This window comes from Panthera onca, chromosome D1 (assembly GCF_046562875.1).
Source record: "Panthera onca isolate mPanOnc1 chromosome D1, mPanOnc1 haplotype 2, whole genome shotgun sequence".
Classification (NCBI taxonomy): Eukaryota; Metazoa; Chordata; class Mammalia; order Carnivora; family Felidae; genus Panthera; species Panthera onca.
This window is the reverse complement of record NC_138348.1, coordinates 39,772,268-39,790,812: the sequence shown is the minus strand read 5'-3', so window position 1 is coordinate 39,790,812 and position 18,545 is coordinate 39,772,268. Positions and strand designations below refer to the sequence as shown.

Here is an 18,545-nt window from a genome sequence, read left to right as displayed (position 1 = left end):
TCCTAGTGGCATTTAACAATCAGTTTTCCAAGGAAAAAAAAATCCTGATGAATAGCACTTGATGTTTTCCGTGGTAACTCCTTCTATCAAGGCTGACTTTACCAAAATGACCACTCTGCACAGGGTTGGGAAGAGATGTGCTCTGTTTGCTTCACACAGATCTAAGAGATGTAAATAACCCGAAGAGCCTAAACAATAGTCAAATGTCATAAAGTAGGAAACAAGGAGTTTTGAGTAGTACCACCTTTATGGAATTTAATTGTTTTATATAGTTTTTCAAAAATTATACTGTATGTAAATTAAACTGTTTATACAGTTCTAGAAAGGCCAAATGAACCTGTAATGACATAAAGCAGATCTGTGTTAGCTTTGCAACCTTAGTAGAGCTGAGGGATAGACTCTAAAGTGTTGCAAGGTATCCTGAGAAACTTAACAGAAACCCATGGGGGAGGGGAAGAAAAAAAAGAGGTTAGAGTGGGAGAGAGCCAAAGCATAAGAGACTGTTAAAAACTGAGAACAAACTGAGGGTTGATGGGGGGTGGGAGGGAGGGGAGGGTGGGTGATGGGTATTGAGGAGGGCACCTTTTGGGATGAGCACTGGGTGTTGTATGGAAACCAATCTGACAATAAATTTCATATATTGAAAACAAAAAAATAAAGTGTTGCAAGGAAGTTCCTGGGGCTGGGAGAAACTTTGTTATCTTGATTGTAGGGATGATTTCATGGGTCAGAACTCATCAAATTGTACACTATCAGTATATTCAGGTTGTGGTATGTCAATTAAATCTCAATAAGATTGGAAAAGGAATTTTAATGAGACAATTTTAAATATTTTTCAGACTGTTCAGTTTTTATTAATTTTTTTTATTTTTATTTTAGAGAGGGAGAACATGAGCAGGGGAGAGGGGCAGAGGGAGAAAGAGAATCTCAAGCAGGCTCCATGCTGAGTGTGGAGCCCAACGCGGGGCTTGATCCCACAACCCGGGGATCATGACCTGAGCCTGAAATCAAGAGTCAAACGCTCCATCGACTGAGCCCCCGCCAGGTCCCTGCAGACTGTTCACTTTTCTAAGTTAAGCTTGAGGATCCACAAGAACGACATTTTTGCTTCATGTATTTGTTTTTTTTTAAGTTATGGCCTTATTTTTAGGAAAATGCAGTGCCATATATTTAGGGTTGGGGGTAATATAAAAATAATTCCATTTCAATGGGCTTTTTTTCCACTATAAATTCAGGGGTGTCTCAGATCACCACAGGTTCTTTTGTCACTGGTTCTGTAATCGTAATCGTGGATGAAGTGGCCTTTGGGGATTCAGAATCCCTCCAGAAAAACACTGGAGAGGGACCAGCAATATCTAATCGCAGAGATCATGTTAATCCCTTCAGAGAATATTTTGAATAATTTTAGATCAATTTGGTAATGCAAAGTTGGACAAGCAAAAAACTGCCCAAAGATGAAAACCCAGTCTTTGAATTAAAGAATAAAATATTAGACACTTTATTTAGAACCAGTTCACCCATTTCTCTCCTCCCACCCCTTCCCCGCCCCCCCCCCCCCCCTGCTCCACTGGCAACCACCAATCTGTTCTTTTTATCCATGAGCTTGTTTTTTAAGATTCCACATACAGGAGAGATGATCCGGTGTTTGTCTTTCTCTGACTTCTTTTACTTCCCATAAATGACCTCGGGGTGTATCTGTGTTGAAACAAATGACAAGATTTCATTCCTTTTTGCTGCTGAATAATACTCCTATAGATGTATCACGATTGCTTTATCCATTTGTCTGTGGTGGCTCATTTCCATACCTTTGTTACTGTAAATAATGCTGCAGTGCATATGGGGTGAATGTATCATTTCAAGTCCGTGTGTTTTGTCCGGGTAGATGCCCAGAAGTGGAGTTGCTGGATCATCTGGTATTTTTAGTCTTAATTTTTGGAGGAACCTCCACACTGCTTTCTGTAGTGGCTGCAGGACGTGACATTGCCACCAGCAGTGAAGGAGAGCTTCCCCCCCCCCCCCTTCCTTGTGCTTTGGAAAAAGCTCTTCTGACAGGTGTGAGGTGGTCTCTCCTTGAAGTTTTGATTTGCATTCCCCTGATGGTTACTGATAAGCATCTTTGCCACCACCTGTTGGCCACCTGTAGGTCGTTCTCGGAAAAGTGCCTGTTGAGACCTTTCTGGTTTTTCAGTCACATTCGGTTTTTTGTGATTGGATTTTAGAAGGTCTTAATAGATCCTGGATATTAGCCCCTTATGAGCTATAGGATTTGTAAATATCTTCTCCCCTTCAGTAGGTTGCCTTCCTTTGTTGATGATTCTCTTTGTTGTGCAGGAGCCTTTTAGTTTCATGTAGCCCTGCTTGTTTGTTGTTAATTATTGGGGTGTAAGTCACATACGCTGTTAGTTTCAGATGTACAACATAGGAATTCAGTATTTGTATACACTGCAAGATGATCACCACAGTAAGGCTAGTTACCCGACACCATACAAAGTTAATACCGTACTATTCATTGTGTTCCTCATGCTGTACGTGAGCTCATGACTTTTTTAAGAGGACATTTGTATTTGATTCTCCTTCAACTGTTTACCCCCTTTTCCCTCACCTCTGGCAACCACCAGCCCGTTCTCTGTTATCTGTGAGTCTGCATTTGTTTGTTTTGTCTTTGCTTTCGGTGTCCGATTCAATGAATTGTTGCCAAGACCTATGGCAAGGAGCTTACCTCCTGTTTCTCCTGTCCCCCAGGACTTTTATGGTTTCAGGTCTTACATTCAAGTCTTTAATCCATTTTGAGGCACTTTTTGTGTATAGCATGACAGTGGTCCGGTTTCATTCTTTCTGCATGTGGCTGTCAAATGTCTGTTTTTATGCCAATAAAAACCGTTCGGATTACTCTAGCATTGTAATATAGTTTGAAATCAGACCATGTGATGCCTTCAGTTTTGTTCTTAAGATTGCTTTGGCTATTCAGGGTCTTGTGTGGTTCCATACACGCTTTAGGATTGTTCTATTTCTGTGGAAAATGTCACTGGAATTTTAATAGCAATTGCATTGAATGTGTATATTGATTTGGGTAGTATGAACATCTCAACAGTGTTTTTCCAATCCATGAACATGGGCTATCTTTCCATGTGTGTCTTTTTCAATTTTATTAATGTTTTATAGCTTTCAATACACCTGGCTTTTCACCTTGGTGGTTAAATTTATTCCTAAGTGTTTTATTCTTTTTGATGGTGTTTTTCTAATTTATCTTTCTGAGGAATTCGAGCCATTATAAATAATGACTTTTTAACAACCAGCTCACAAAGGTTCATAAAACTTATCGACTCTCCTGACCCAGTATGAGCCCACTCTAGTAGACCATTGTATGTTTTGTGTGTGTATGTATCTCGTTACATAGCTTTTAAATGCCCGCTGTCAAGAGGGTCCTGCTACTATGCTCCTGGAAATGGTCTCAGCAAAACGTTACCTACCAGTTCCTGTTCTAGGCCTTGTGCACTGACTGGTCTGAAAGATAGGTGAAACACCATCCTGATTTCATTGACTTTCTAATCTAGGCAATGAAAAGGAACAGATTTACTCACCCATTCTATCTATCCATCTGTCTACTTCTCTCCCCATTTAATCATTCACCTATCTTTTCTCGTACCCACCCATCCATATGTCCACCCATCTGAACATTAACCAGTCTGTTCCTTCATTTTGCTTCCATTAACCCATCCATTTACCCTCCAGGAAGTCAGCGCGTGCTTGTTGATTAAGCCCCTGCAGTGAGTCCGGCATGGCGCCAATGTTTCAAAGATGTTACAACACTTGTGCTCTATTCCGGGGAAGCTCCTCACTGGAGAAAGGTGAATAGGTATAACAGCCATGATAAACACGTGCAAAGTGCTTTTGGATCCAAGAAGAAGGAACCAGTAACTCTGATGAGCGTGAGCAAGTGGGCTGGGAAGGGCTTTAGAGGGCTTGACCCTTGGCCCGGGTTTTAGGAGACCGAGTAGACATTTGCCAGGCAGTGGGGTAGTGATGGCACCGCTGGCAGAGAAGACCACGTGGGCAAGAGCGTAGGTTTTGGGGAGCCAGCACACAGGATGTTTGAAGCGTGAGGACCCCAGGATCTCAGAAAAAGGGAGAGAAGCCTGCAGTCGGGTTTGGTGTCTAGGAAAAGGGGCCATCCTGCTGAGTGGAGGGGATGAGGGAGGACACGCCAGACCAGAAACCGCCCCCCCTCCAGCGGCGACTGAAGGTTGGCATGGCACGGAGCCTGTGCTGTGAGTGGTGGGCCAGAGGGGTTGGTAGTCGGGGACCTGGAGACGAGGCAGGAAAGGAAACGGACATCTGAAGGTACCACCTGCGTGCCAGAGGCTGTGCTAAGCATCTTGGAAACGTTATTTCCGTTCTCATGATGGACACCGTAGTCCTCATGATAACAGATGGATAGCCCATTTTCCAGGAGTGGAAGCTGAGGCCCAGAGAGAGGTCGTTTGCCCGTGGTGAAAAGGCCCTGGTGTGCTCTGTGTCCAAACACATGTAGGGTTCTTGAGCTGTGATATCCAGTCACTGTCGATTCAACAATCCTGCGAAGAGGAAACCGACTTGAGAGGTCAAGCAGCCTGTCAGAGGTCACGCGGGACTCCAAGGTCTTGGTTGGGCCTGGTGGGGCCCAAAGTCCTGGGGGTGCTGTGCCTGTCTAGCTGAGCTGAGGCCTTTGGGCTGGATGGAGTGGCCAAGAAGCACAATTGCTGGTATCCCCTCACCTGTGGTCTGCAGATGAGGGGACTGTGGCTTTTTGGAAGCCAGATGGAGGCTAATACATAAAAGGCACATTGATGAGCAGACTGGAGAGTGCCCGAATACTAGCTCAGGTGGTTGTCAGCCCCTCAGGTGTGGCTGCCCTGCCAGGCATCCCTGAAAAGCTCTTGAGTTTTGAGATGGTTGCTGTCAACAGAGTGTTTGCAGCGGCTGCCTCAGCTTCTGGGAAGGGCCTGATTTCCATCACAGCCACGGAGGAAGCCCTGGGAAGGAGGGCATGTGTATTCAGTAACTAATGAACCTAGGAAGGGAGAAAAAATACTCCCGACATTTCGAGTGGGCTAGGACACCTGGCTCTCTCAGAGCCACCAGATCTCGTGGTTGAATGTTGTTCCAATCCTGTGCCTAAGGTTGGAGGGGGTGGGAAGGAAGTCCTGCAGAGGGGGCCCTGATTTTGTTCTCAAGCAACCAGTAAGCATTCCAGTCTTGATCCTTGGGTGGCCTTATTTGGCTTTTAGGCAGGCCCAAGGGAGACTTGGATCCACATTTTGTTGTTGTGAGAGGTGGTGGCTGTGGGGCAAGGCTTTCTGGGTCAAGTGGAGGATCCCCTTTTATTAGCTGTGTGACCCTGGGCACATGTCTTAACCTTTTAGAGCTTCTGTTTTCCAGTATATAATATGGAGGTGATCATTCATTTATACAACAGGTATTTAGTGAGCACCTAATACACGCTGGGCATTCTACCAGATGTTTGGGGAAAATGCAATGAATAAAACAGCTAAGAATTCCTGTCCTCTGGGAGCTGGCACTCCTGTGGGGAGAGCCTATAGATGAGAGCACAGGTATAAGACACGTGACACACAGTAGGCCCTCCACAGAAGCACACACCCCTCGCAGCAGGTAGTCGTGAGCAAGTGGGGAAAAGAAGGGAGAGTCCCACCTCTCCTGTGAGGTACGGTGCGGTGCACCTCCTGTTCCAGGACGACAGCAGCAAGAGAGGGGATCCCAGGCATTACTCCATGGTGTGGGATAAGCAGGAACCTATGTACTCATCCTGGAGAGTTCACCAGCCTGGTGTATTTATTTTTTTAAAGACCGTTTCAAAACCTCTGAAGCTGCTGTGCACACCCACCTGTGGCTTGTCATTGCTCCTGACAGACAATGCCATCATTGTACGGCTGTGGGGCTATTTCCAGGCATGGCCCCTAGATCTGCACAGGGTCCTAGGCCAGCCTTGCCCTGCTTCAGACTGGAAGAGCTGGAGCACCTGACTCCTGAGCATTTCCCGATTCAGGGGCAGCCCGACCATGGTAACTCGTGTTATGTTGGCATTTCAGGTTTTACTATAGTGATGCTGCTGTGAATCATGTCGGCCTTGCGCTTTGGTGACATGGGAAAGTGTCCGTTCCACTCTTAGATCTGTTAGTCCTGAGTGACAAGCGGCCAGCTCTGTTCCCAGCGGCAGGAGAGGGTGACACTGTGGCTATTATGCAATAAGCCTTCCTCCCTTGTTGCTTTTCCCACACTGCCGTGACAGTTGACCTTCTGTGGATGGTGATTCCTTGGGTGGGCCTCTCAGTAGCAGTGGAAAGTTTCCGAGAGCCAGTCACTGCCTTTAAACCCTGCATACATTTCTTGTGATCTTGGGAGAGTCCTTTCAGCTCTGAGCCTCAACTTTCTCATCTGTAGAATGGGGCAAATAGTATCTTCCTCACAAGTGAGCGGGGCACTAAAGGAGTCCATTGTTTGCAGGGTGTTCACCTTGTAGGTCATCATCTTCATGGTAATTAGAATCCTAGCTAACCTACCTACTATGTGCCAGGCATTGTTGGGTGATCTCCGCTCAATCTCAGAATAAACTGAATAGGTGGTTGACTCATTTTACAAATGAGGACACTTAGGCTTGGATAGTTGAAGTAACTTGCCCAGGATAAGTCTGCCGGGAAGTGGTCGAGGCATGGTCGGAACTAAAGTGGTCTGACTCTAGAAGGCGTTCTTTTACTCCATTCATCGCAGGCATCTGGCCGATGGGCGTTGCTGTCCTACACAAGACCACAGCAAGAGCAGAACCTGGCACAGGTCGTGCTCAGACTGTTGGCGTCAAGGCGTGCATGTGGCTCGAAGTGGTTTATATTGATTTGATACTCGGAGGTCAAGTAGGAGGAAGGATGGTGCCAGAATGTGGAGCAAGATGGAAACCCAGAGTAATGAAATCCGGCAGTGGGGTCCTCCCTTCCAATGCTCCTATCTTCTGGCTCCAGAGAAAGAGGTCTATTCCTTGGTATATATAAGTGCATGTTAGAAAATGTAGGTTGACAGTGGACAGTACTATTCTGCATGTGCCCAGGTAAGGGATCTAGAACCCAGTCAATGTCTCACTCAGTGCTCTTGGAGCCCAGCTTTCTCGCACTCTGACCTGACTGGAGACTGACCAAAAGCCTTCCCTATTGAACCTTGGGGCAGCCGAAAGGTGTGCCACAGAATCCTCTGCTTTCATATCTTCGTTGCTGGAGAAGTCTCTTCAGAGTTCTTGCTTGAACGTTAACTTTGTACCCAATTTTAAAGGACTATGGGTTCTTTAAGGAGGGCTCAGCAGGCCCTAAGGGCATCTGTGTGTGCATCAAAACGCTGTTACCTATGCTAATGTCTGTGGGCCATCAAGAAAAAAGTAAAATTAGGTTAATTTAAGAAGCAGGGATCATGATAATCCATTTGGGAAAGATTTCCAAATAGGTATGGCTCTCAGAAGGATCAACTCTGAGCAATCTAGAATGATTTATTCCCCCTAACTTAGTCAAGGGTTTATTGATTTGAATGTCAGTAACCCCCACTTACTTAATACTGTGTGCCAGACATTGTGTTAACCACTTACATACATGCTCTTCTTTAGTCCATAAAGCAACCCTGTGTATCACTGCCACACAAGTGAGGGACGCAGATGCTCAGTAGGGCCGTGACTCACCAAGGCCACCCAGCTGGTAAGACGCAGAGCCAGACCTCCGCCCTGGTCCATGCCAGCTCCTGAGACTGCCCTTGTGTAGACACCCTGCCCTCGTGATGACTGTGGTTGATGGAAAGACCACAAACGACCTGAGTAATGCATCAGATGGCCGAGATGGGGATGGAAGGAGAGTCCTTGCCCTTCAGGGTGGGCATGTTGTGAGCACTGGGGACGCAGAACAGAACTGGATTCTTCTCTTGAGAAACCAGGGGGCGGGGCCACTGGTCCAGCCCAGCCTCTCCTGTGCCGTGTGATCTTGAACAAAGAGGTTGATTCCTCTGTGTGCCACCTCTTTCTCCAGTGTGTAGGGATACCATTTCACCGGAGTGTTTGTTTTGAGGCAGTGGTTTTATTTATTTATTTTAAATTTTTACCTCTTTAGAGAGCATGTGAGCCTGAGCCGGGGAGGGGCAGAGAGAGAGGGAGAGAGAGAATCCCAAGCAGGCTCCGTGCTCTCAGCACTGTCCCATGAACCATGAGATCATGACCTGAGCCGAAATCCAAAATCGGGTGCTTAACCGACTCAGCCACCCTGGCACCCCTCGAGGCAGTGGTTTTAAACAAGGCAGAGGTCTATATTGAGAGGGGGGGTGTGGGGGAAAAGGTCAGCAGCTACTCCGACGCCCCTCACCCATCCCATGCAGTTAAAGGTCCTGTGGACATGTGGCTGCACCTGTGGGGTAGGTGCCATGGTCCTTGCTAGATGCTGGAGACGCAGCAGTCAATGTGTTTCCAGCTTTGCCCTTGATAACAGATGGTACGTTTTGATTTTCTTGAAACTGTTAGTCATTGAATAGTTATTCTTTGTGGTATTCAGGCACTAGGTGAGTGCTCTAGATGTTGTTGCAATATCGTTCTTCTACTTCAGAAACCGTCAGAACTAAGCCATTTAATCACATACTGCCTAGTCATGGAAATACTGGGTTGATGACGTGGCCAAAGTCTGGAGCCAGACCTCCACTGAACTGTAGCCAGACAGCAGCATTTCCTTTGCACCTGCTTGACTGGAAACCACCTCTGATGCTACATGACTGGTTGACTTTAATCTCTGCCTTGGCACTTCCTTCTGAAAGCTTGGTTCTGTTGTCTCCCTCCTGGAATGGCTGTCCTCCTGCCCACTGCCTTCTGGATCCATCGGGCTGTCCGGCATATTGGTCTGGGGATTTCTAGCTGAGTTGTAAATGGCCCCAACTTTTAGTGCAGTTCCTCAGTGGGATTGTTCTTGGGTTTCGCAGAGTGCTACCCCCGCCCCTTCACTGAGGGCTAATTGCCGTATAAATTTAGCAACATTATCCCCACTGATTGAACGCAGTGCAATTATTATCGGTTTTCTTGTTACAACTAATAATCAGGTTTTTGACTTCAATTGATCTGTCAAAATTTTCCTGCTTTGATTTCTGCCTCTGTGATACGGAATGATGTGGATACGGAATGATTGCTTATAAGCAAACAAATGACGCGCTCCTTGAAATTCTGTCAGGGGTAATAAGTGAGTCAAAACGAATTCGCTCTTCAGCTGTCATTGCCTGCTTTCCCCCTTTTATCTCTTCCAGCTTCTGACAGCAGCTTCTCTCCCTCGCTGAGTGCTTCTGGAGTACTGATTCTCCTGTTAGGAGGGGGTGGGGGAAGAGGCAGCTGGTGAGATGAAGGACCGAGTGAGAAAGACTCCTCAGGTACTAGTACAGAGTTATTCTGGAGCTTTGTTCTAGAATGATCTGATTTGGAGGTGGAGGTGGGAATGGTGGTTGCGCTCTTTCCTACCACGAGGTCCTTTTTTTCTCCATTGCCACTGGAAGCTCGGAGAACGAGGATCGCTCGGGGTAGCAGCATCCGCAGCCCCCAAGTCTTTACACCCGTGGAGCTCTCCATCCGCGTTGCTCTGGAACAGCTGATTCTGGGACGCTGAGGCTTGGACAGGAAGCTCTGCGTGCTCTAGCCCTGGCTTAAAATCTTTGAAACACGCATCGCTGCAATTTTTGTGAGTTGCCAAAGCCGATGGAGTCCGATGACTAGGGATGTTGTGAGTTCATTTTCCAAGGGTGCCCCTTGAAAGAATGGTACTCCACGCACGTGCTACTGAAAGAGCAAGTGAGGGAGATGGGGCTGAATAATGTCTATGCTTAGCCTGGCCCCTAAAAATGGGTTCTTACAATGAATCTAGGTGTTTGCTTGTGACTTCTTTAAAAAGTTGAGAGCTGGGGAGAAAGGAGGGGAGGGGAAACTCCGGGTAATTAATGACTCTTATTGGATGGGTCCTGATTAATGAGCTTGAGCCACAGCATGATTTATTTTCTCTGTCCCTTCCTGTTTGAATCAATAAAGAGCTGTGAAATCCTGGTTTGAGGATTTGCTGAGGACTTACATTATTTATCTCAAATGTAATTGGTTTCCCGGAGATTTGCCCTCTTTCTCTGTGTTCAGCTCAACTTGGCAACCACATACGGCCCCCTGCTGTGGGCCTGCACCTAGGGAGGCACTGCTGAGCAGCAAAGATGGGTAGGACATGGTCTCTGCCCACATCTGGTGGTGAAGGTGGGAAGATGGCACCGACGTCCATGTTATCTACAGTCTCTGCATCGTGTGTAGCTCAGGATGCAGCCGGGAAATCCAGAGTGACTTCCTGGAGGGACTGACCTAGAAATTGAGCCTTGCCAGGTGACCCTGGTGGAGGTACTCAGGCAGATAGGATGGCATGAATTCAGAGATGGGGAATTGTGGGGTCAAGTTTTCCTGAAGGTGATGGTAATCATGACCACTGAGCACTTGGTATGGTGGGCGTGGTCTCTCATTCGGTCCCTGTAACACTGGCAAATCTTTTCTGTAAAGAGCTGGAGAGTAAATATTTAAGGCTTTACGGGCCAAAAGTTCTCTGTCACAGCTGTTCAACTGTGCCACTGTGGCATGAAAGCATCCAAAGATGACAAGTGAGTGTGGCCGTGTTCCAAATAGAGCTTTGTTTACAAAAAAACAGATGGTCAGCTGGGTTTGGCCTGGGTCACTGTTTGCCAGCTGTTTTACAATACCTTAGGTATAATCCCCATTTTATGGAGGGTAAAACTGAGATACAGAAAGGTTAATGGAAATTCATTTGCCCGGGGCTGAGGGCCAGCTGTACTTGGTCATTTCCAAAGCCTATCCTCTTAACTTCCACATACACCGCCTCCCCCGCAAGGGTTGAGCGCGGTCTGGGATAGAGTGGGTGGATCAGACTGCCTTGAATAGCAGTGTGAAAAGCCAGACTTGAATTCAGTGGGAAGTGGGGAGCGGTTGAGGAGGTTTTTTTTTTTGAGCAGGAGATAGGTTTAGAGCTGTGCCCCGGGAAGACAAAGTTGCAGTGGTGTGTGGTAGGTAAAGTGAAAGAAAGGCTCTTCTTTTACATAGTTTTGGGTAGAGAAGCTCACTTCTTCGGCAGAGCCATTTCTGACCACTGTAGAAGTTCTTCTTGGTATACCAGATACCCACATGGCCCCACCATGGCTCCAAGGTGAGAGTGTGTGTGTGTGTGTGTGTGTGTGTGTGTGTGTGTGTGTGTGTACGTACACACATACACTTGTTGAAAGAAGTTTGCTTAACCTTGGTTTCTTGCTGGATTGTGTGGACACGCAGAAGACTGGTTTTGGAGAGTAGATCTATTTTAAAGTACCTTTAACTTCCAGGAAGAGAATGAGCAAAAGGGTACCAGCATCACCTCCCACTCAGCAGTATCCTTGTCCATGACCCCTTCTCCCCTCAGCTGATGACCTTGGGGTGGATGGCTTTAAGCCTTGGAATGTTTCCACAGTCCTTCGAACGTAGCTTGTGGGATCCCTGTAGGGCTTGAGGGCATCTTGGGTGCATCTCCTAGCTGGGGAAGGGAGCTTGGCTCTAGGAACCAGCCTGGTCAATCTCTGACCTCCTTTTCTTTCAGTCCATCATAGTTTGTGATTCCAGATGGTGGATGGTTCACTCCTGAAATTCTACCTTGTGAGGGAGAAGGAGAAGGAGTCCCTGAGTCGTCTGTGTCCTGGAGGTTCAGGGGAGAGGCTGGGCTGATTTTGCCCTGGCCCATTTCATAATGCTGGTAGCCACATTTCTAAATACTTTATTTACTGAACACTTAGCATGTGGCAGATGCTATGCCCTTTAGATGTAAAAGTCTTCGTAACTGCTTTCTGAAGTAGCCCATCTTACAGCTGAGTAAACTGAAGCTCAGACAAGTTGAGTAACTTGCCCCAGGGCATTCAGACAGCAAGGGATAGAACTAGGCTTTGGGTTTTTGTTTATTTATTGTTCAATTCTTTCAGCCGGAACATAACTGAATAGGGGAATGAGCCTAGAGTCCGTAGGAGGGTGTCATGGAGGAGGTAAAAGCTAGGAATAACATTTGTATTTGTATTCAGAGAAGCAGCATTGTTGAATGTCTAAGGGATTACAGAGCCAGTCAGCCTGGGTTCAAATCCTGACTCTGCCACTTGTTACCTCGGACAAGTTAGTTTACCTCTCTACGTTTCACATTTCTCTGGAAAAAAAAAAAAAAAAAATAGACCTAACAATGGTATCCACCTCCTAGAATAAGTATTAAATGAATTAATATGTGCAAACTGTTTATACTGGTGCCTGGTATACAGTAGGCACTATAGGTCATTTATTAACCTCCTGTGCATAAATGCCTTTTTTTAAAAAAAAAAAAAAAATGTTTTATCACTCAGTCCTCATAATAGCTGACAAGTAGATGGTGTTGATCCCATTTCATGGCTAAGAAAAACTAGCTTCATTGAGTTTAAAGAGCTTGCCTGAGGTCCTTCATCCATTCTTCGCAGACACATATTGAGAACTATGTGCTAATGCTGTAAGCACCTTGGACACATCACTGGACAAAAGCGATGCAAATCCCTACCCCATGGAACCTCCAGAACTGGGACTTGAACCCGGGTCTGCCTCTTTTCCTTCTCATGTTTTTTCTCTCCCTCTTAACAATCTAATAATCATTGGCATTTAGGACTGGCCGTAAAATGACCAAGATGGCTCCCCATGTCCTTTGCTTTCTTGGTGATCACAGAATCGAAGATGATCTTGCTTTATTAGGCTTTTGATCTCTGACAACTTGAGAATCCTAGGGCAGGAAAGTAACATGGATTTAAGAATTAGATGCCTTGGACCTAGGTAGGACACAGAATCATCCTGCGGTGTACGTCTTCAGCTCGTGGGTCTCTGTGGTGGAAGACCCAGCTCTGAGGTTGGGGGTGGGAATAGCCAGGGGGTGTCTGTCCCCTGCTCTTGATGAAGTAGGAAGTGCTTCTCTGCCTTGCCCCGTTTTAGAATGAGGCTCCCTAACGGGTCCCACTCTGCGAGTCCAGGCCCTGGCCTTGTTGTCCCCATTTTATGAGCCTCAAGGGGCAGTGCCCCATTGCTTGAGATTACTCTGGGCCCATTGGAAGAATAGAATGGAGGAGAGCCAGGGTGAGGGGAGGGCTCCCCCTGCTCTAGAAGTCACACACAAGATCTCCGAGCAGGCCTGCTGGAGATGCAGTGATCACCTCCGTTTGGGTGGAGACGTCATGGGAGTTAGTATGTGAACTTGTTACTAATAGATGGACCAGCAGGGGTACGGTATTCTCTTTTGAGCAGTCATTTGTTCGTATCCCCGTAGGGGAGAAGAAAGGGTGCCGATGTATAGGGCCTACATGTCCCTCCGTAGACTCACAAATCTGTGGAACCTAGCACTCAAAATTGACAAGGTGTCTAATTTTGTTTTTTGGCCTTTTTTTTTTTTTTTTTTTTTTTCCAGTTAGGGAGAAAGATCTCAGGTGAGTTTTCTTGTGCTGTTCTGCAAGAAAAGATTCTCTTGTAGTGACAGTTCTGTGACAGGAGTAGGTCTGTATGTCCCCAGAGGGGGTCTGTATGTCCCCGAAGGGGGTCTGCTTTCCTGATCCCACGGGTGACCTAGCCTCTGCCTTTCAGGATGCTGTGTGCACCAGTGCTGTGTTTAAATATGTCAGAATTTGCTGGGTTTTTAAAATTCTTAGTCACAGAATCCCAACAGTGAAAATGATGCTGGGCTTTTAAATGAAACCGATTACATTCGAGGCGATCGTGAGGCCGTAAATAACGCCACTCACACACGAGTAATTGAGGGGCTCTGTGTTTGTGTACTTGGCTTCTTTACAAGGGACCCAGGCTCCTGAGAGCTCTGCTAACTCAATAGCCCTCCTTACCCTGAAATGGCCCATTAAAAGATGCCTGTTGGGTGGTAACCTCCCCATACGTTTTCTCAATAAAGAGAAAAAGATGGGCAGGGGCGGGAGGAAGGGGGGTGATGGCGGTGGGGCGGGGGAGGCTTCTCTTGCCTTTAGAGGCACTGCCTCTCAAAGCCGTCTGGAGCAGACTGTTGAGTTCTGTGTCCCCATCCCATTCAGGCCTTTGCATGCTTTGAAGCTTTCTTTAGCTTTTCCCTGCCTCTTGATGGCAGAGCTCTCAATAGGCGAAAGCCCGGCTATGGGTAGTTGAATGGCCCTCAGCACGAGGCTCTGCATGTTAATGGCACCGGCTGGCCCAGGGTAGTGAGCTGGTGGGACCCTGGCTGCTGCGCAGGCCCCAGCAGCTGCCTCTGACACGGGATAGGATCTGAGCGGGTTCCTAAAGTTGCCTCTTTGGTTTTTGTTTTTGTTTTTGCAGATCTACACGGACTGGGCCAATCATTATTTAGCCAAGTCGGGCCACAAACGTCTCATCAAGGACCTCCAGCAAGATGTGACAGACGGCGTCCTCCTGGCTCAGATTATCCAGGTTGTGGGTAAGAGTGGGTTTTACGTCGGGGATTGAGGAGTTACGGTGGAGACCTAGAAGGGGTTGTTGAGCTGGGCAAGGGGCATGGCACACTGAAATCTCAGGAGAATACAGTGTTTCTGCCACGTGGGTTGACCATTTATTCGATTCTGTTTTGTGCTTGGGGGTCGTGGGTGCCAGCTTGCTTTTTCCAATAAGAGGACCCTCTTGATGCTCTGAGAAGGGCTGGAGGGAAGTGCTGGTGGTTTGGGGAGGGCTCTCTGTCCCTTTCTTGCCCCTGATCTGTCTGGCTCTCCATTCCCCCCTCTGATGGCATTTTTTTTTTAATGGGTTATGTTGGAAATAAATATTTCCAAATATTTGGTAAATACCAAAAACAAAAAAATGCACTACTCGACTGGTTTAGTCCTGCCAACTTTAATTGGGACTGAGAAATCAAAGGATTGAATTTTGCAGAAGCTTGGTTTTGGTTTTAATACTGGGGGAAGGGAGCTGGGGCCACATGCTTGGGAGACAGGGCTCTCCCTGGGAAGGCAGGCACAGGCTGGGCGCAGCTCTGCCTCAAGCCTTAAGACTTAAGGGAAGTGCCCCCTGCATCGCTGCTTGAGAGCTCAGACTCAGGAGGCAGGAGGTCAATTAGATGACATTAGGCTGATTGTTGTCGCTGGCAGCTTCTGTGGCTGCCTCATGCCCAGGGAAAAGGCATAAGGACAGAAGCCCCAGCCCCTTGGGCACGTGTTGTTTTGGAAGAGTTGCTTATCGTTCCAGTGTGAGAAAAGTGGCCTTTAATGGTTGTAGCCCTGCTCACATCTGTGGAGATTGTACCTAAAAACATAGGCAAGCTGGCCTTGGCTGATGACTTTTGGAGAACTGCTGCCACTCAGATACAAGGGTCCCTGATGTCCTAAGATGGGTTTCTTAAGATGAGCTTGAGCCTGGTTCCCCTTCTCTGTCTTCCCCCCCCTTGTGTTAGCTGCCTCTTGCCATGGAACACATGGCCACACATTTTGCATGTACGTATCGTCTCGTGGTTTCTGGGGGTCAGAATGCAAGCATGGCTTGGCCGGTGCCTCTGCAAGGCTGCAGTCAAGATGTAGGCCTGGGCTGGGTCCTCACATGGAGGCTTGACTGGGGAGGGGACCAGGTTCACTCAGTGTTGGCAGGATTCACTTCCTTGCAGTTATAGGAGGCAAGTCTTGATTTCTTACTGTTGGCTGGAAGTCTTAGCTCTCAGAAATCCCTCTCGGCTCCTTGCCATGTGCATCTCTTAGTGTGGTTGTTTTTTATTTAATGTCTGTGTATATTTTTGAGAGAGCACACACGTATGAGTGAGCAGGGGAGGAGCAGAGAGACAGGGAGGCAGAGGATCTGAAGTGGGCTCTGAGCTGACAGTAGAGAGCCCGATGTGAGGCTTGCACTCAAAAACCATAAGATCATGATCTGAGCTGAAGTCAGTTGCTTAACCAACTGAGCCACCCAGGTGCCCACCCCCTCCTGCCGCCAGTATGGTTGCTTTCATTTTTTTCAACACCAGAAAGGGAGAAAGTTTCTAGAGCAAGTTGGCTAGCAATTTGTCATCTACGATGTAACATGATCGTAGGAGTGACATCCCATGTCCTTTGCCATATTTTGTTAAAAGCAAATCGCAGGTCCTGTCCTACTTGATGCGAGGGGATGGTACAAGGGCTTGAAGCTGAGTGGGAGGAGAGTTGGGGGTCCTCTAGAAGTCTGTCCACTACACTTCTTCCTTTTCATCTCTTTCTCCTCCCACGCTTTTTCCCCCACAAGCTTTTCTGAGAATTGTTGACCCCGAATGTCACGTGCGTTTCAGGTGTACAACATAGTGACTCAACTCCATTGTTATGTTATACTCACTGCAGGTGTAGCTACGATCTGTCCCCATACAATGCAATTATATTATTGATTATGTTCTCTATGCTGTGCCTTTTATCCCCATGACTCATTCATTCTGTAACTGGAGGCCTGTATCTCCCACTCCCTTTCACCCATTTTGCCTTTTCCACCCCCTCCCCTTCCCCCTTCCTCTGTGGCCATCTTGGACTGGAACCTATTTTTTTCTTCCTCGCACTCTTCATCACTCATGCTAGTCTTTGACAAATTTCTTTCCGTTTCCTCAACATCCCTACAAAGTAGGCGAGATTCACCCCATTTTACAGTTGCAAAAACTGAGGCTCACTGAGTCTCAGCTCAATATTACCCAACTAGTCTGCAAGGGGATTCTAACCTGGGTTATTTTGCTTCTAAAGCTTCTGTTCCTTGTTCTGCTATATCCTATATCTCCCCTCTCAATCTAGAGACATGGAACCCCGTACAAGAATCTACCTCCCTTCACTTGGCGTTAGTAACTATTTCTGGAGTCCTGACTGTGTGCCAGCATTGTGCTCCAAGCTAGGAATAAAGAGACAAGTGTGCAAGGCCTGTAACCTTGGAAGAAAGAGCAGCATCTTCTTGGTGAGGTCCTCAGAGAAGAGAGGACTTGCACTTGAGCGGAGTTTTGATCTCCACATCAGCCGTGTCCCATTCGATACGTTAGCAGCACGACTGTGGCTGAATCTTGGGGCGGTGCAGGATTTCTGCCAGGACCTTCTCTGCTTCCAGCCCTGGGAGCAAGAGATAAAGGGGAAAGGGTGAAAGCAAGAGGCCTCACTCTCATCCCAGCTTCCTTGCTTCCAACCATGGGCCCTCAGAGCCCTTTTCCTCCGCTGCCTGTTTCTCTATCTTTAAAATAGGCATGGCCTGATTTTTTGTAGCAGTCTTAGGAAGTGCAAGGTAAGTATCGAACATGAAACATGTTTGGAAACCAGTGTTCCTGGTAACCGCCCTCTAGAAAGGTAGGAGTACGAGGATGACAAGGCTTTGGTATCCGTGTTAGAGTGTGCATGATAGATGCGTTAGGTCTGTCAGGGCTCAGAAGAGGTGAACGGTAGCACGGGTGTCCAGAATTGACGAAGTATGGTGCTACGGAAATGTCTGCCAGCACAGTTTTTATCCTTGCTCATGGGGAGGCTTCCCTGAATGTATTGAGATGATATGAATTTGCCTAGACAGTGACCTTTCTAGGCCTAAGCCACTGGACCAGTTCCAGGGCCTCTAGTTAGTCCCAGTGGGCGGCTGCATGTGAGGCCCCCAGGTTGCTTTCCCTCGCCCCTCCAAGCGAGGCTCGGTTGTGCTGGGGACTCTATGAGTAAGGCAGGCATTAGCACCTCTGTCTCTGCCCTGGACTTTACTGGGCTTACACCCTGTCCTCTGTGTGTAGAGGACAGAGACCCAGAAAGTGAGGAGCTGAAAAGGTAGGTACACATAGGAGTTCTACGTGACTACTCTAGATTGTTTATCAGCCAGTTCAGAGCATTTAATCTTTGAGGGTCTCGTGAATACCCATCTCTTGGTGCAGGAGGGGAGTAGCGTTTTCTGACCAGGATGCTGAACTATTGACCAATTGTACTCTTTACTTTGAAGTCCATGCCTTCTCCCACACGTGTCCTTTAAAATAAAATGTAAAAAGGTACATACGTATGTGTGTATGTATTTAACATACACATATGTGCGTGTGTATCTCTGTTGGTCTAAGATTTTCCCAGAATTGGAGTCTGTTGTGTGCTGGACAGAATTTTGGTGTTGCAGTTGTTTTGGCTGATGAGCCCCCACTCATTCTGGAAAAGTCCCTATCTTTCCTAGCTCCCCCAGGCAGAGCTGGAGGGACTCTCCTCTATCATTCCATTGGTTTCTGTGTTGGGCCTGGGTCTGAGTGGTCTTTTTTGGCTCCTGGCATTTAACATGGCGGCCGGTGTGCAATGATGGTCAAGAAAAATCAAGAGGACTAGGGATTAGACTTTCACTCATCGCAGCTCCTGCTTCTATAAGCCTGGTTGGATTGTGTCCAACGGGTGGCTGGATGTTTTCCCTTGTCAGCAGTTAGTATTCTTCTGAATATGCCTCTAAACTAGATGTCCTGCTCTCTTCCTTTCCAGGATTCTGTCGCAGGTCTCAACTCAAAGGTTTGGAAGGG

General features: G+C 47.3%; 1 protein-coding gene across 10 annotated transcripts in view; it reads left to right on the top strand.

Annotated features, from left to right (window-relative positions):
• The window catches only part of NAV2 (neuron navigator 2), a 732,958-nt gene that overhangs the window by 449,050 nt on the left and 265,363 nt on the right, over positions 1 to 18,545 (top strand). For all 10 annotated transcript variants that reach the window (XR_013550161.2, XM_078433316.2, XM_078433314.2 and 7 more), the window contains exon 2: positions 14,405 to 14,522. Coding sequence is in view for 8 of the 10 variants with exons in the window: in XM_078433316.2 (XP_078289442.2) it covers positions 14,405 to 14,522 (118 nt within the window). In the remaining 2 variants the exon portion in view is untranslated. The remainder of the gene's footprint in view (positions 1 to 14,404; positions 14,523 to 18,545) is intronic.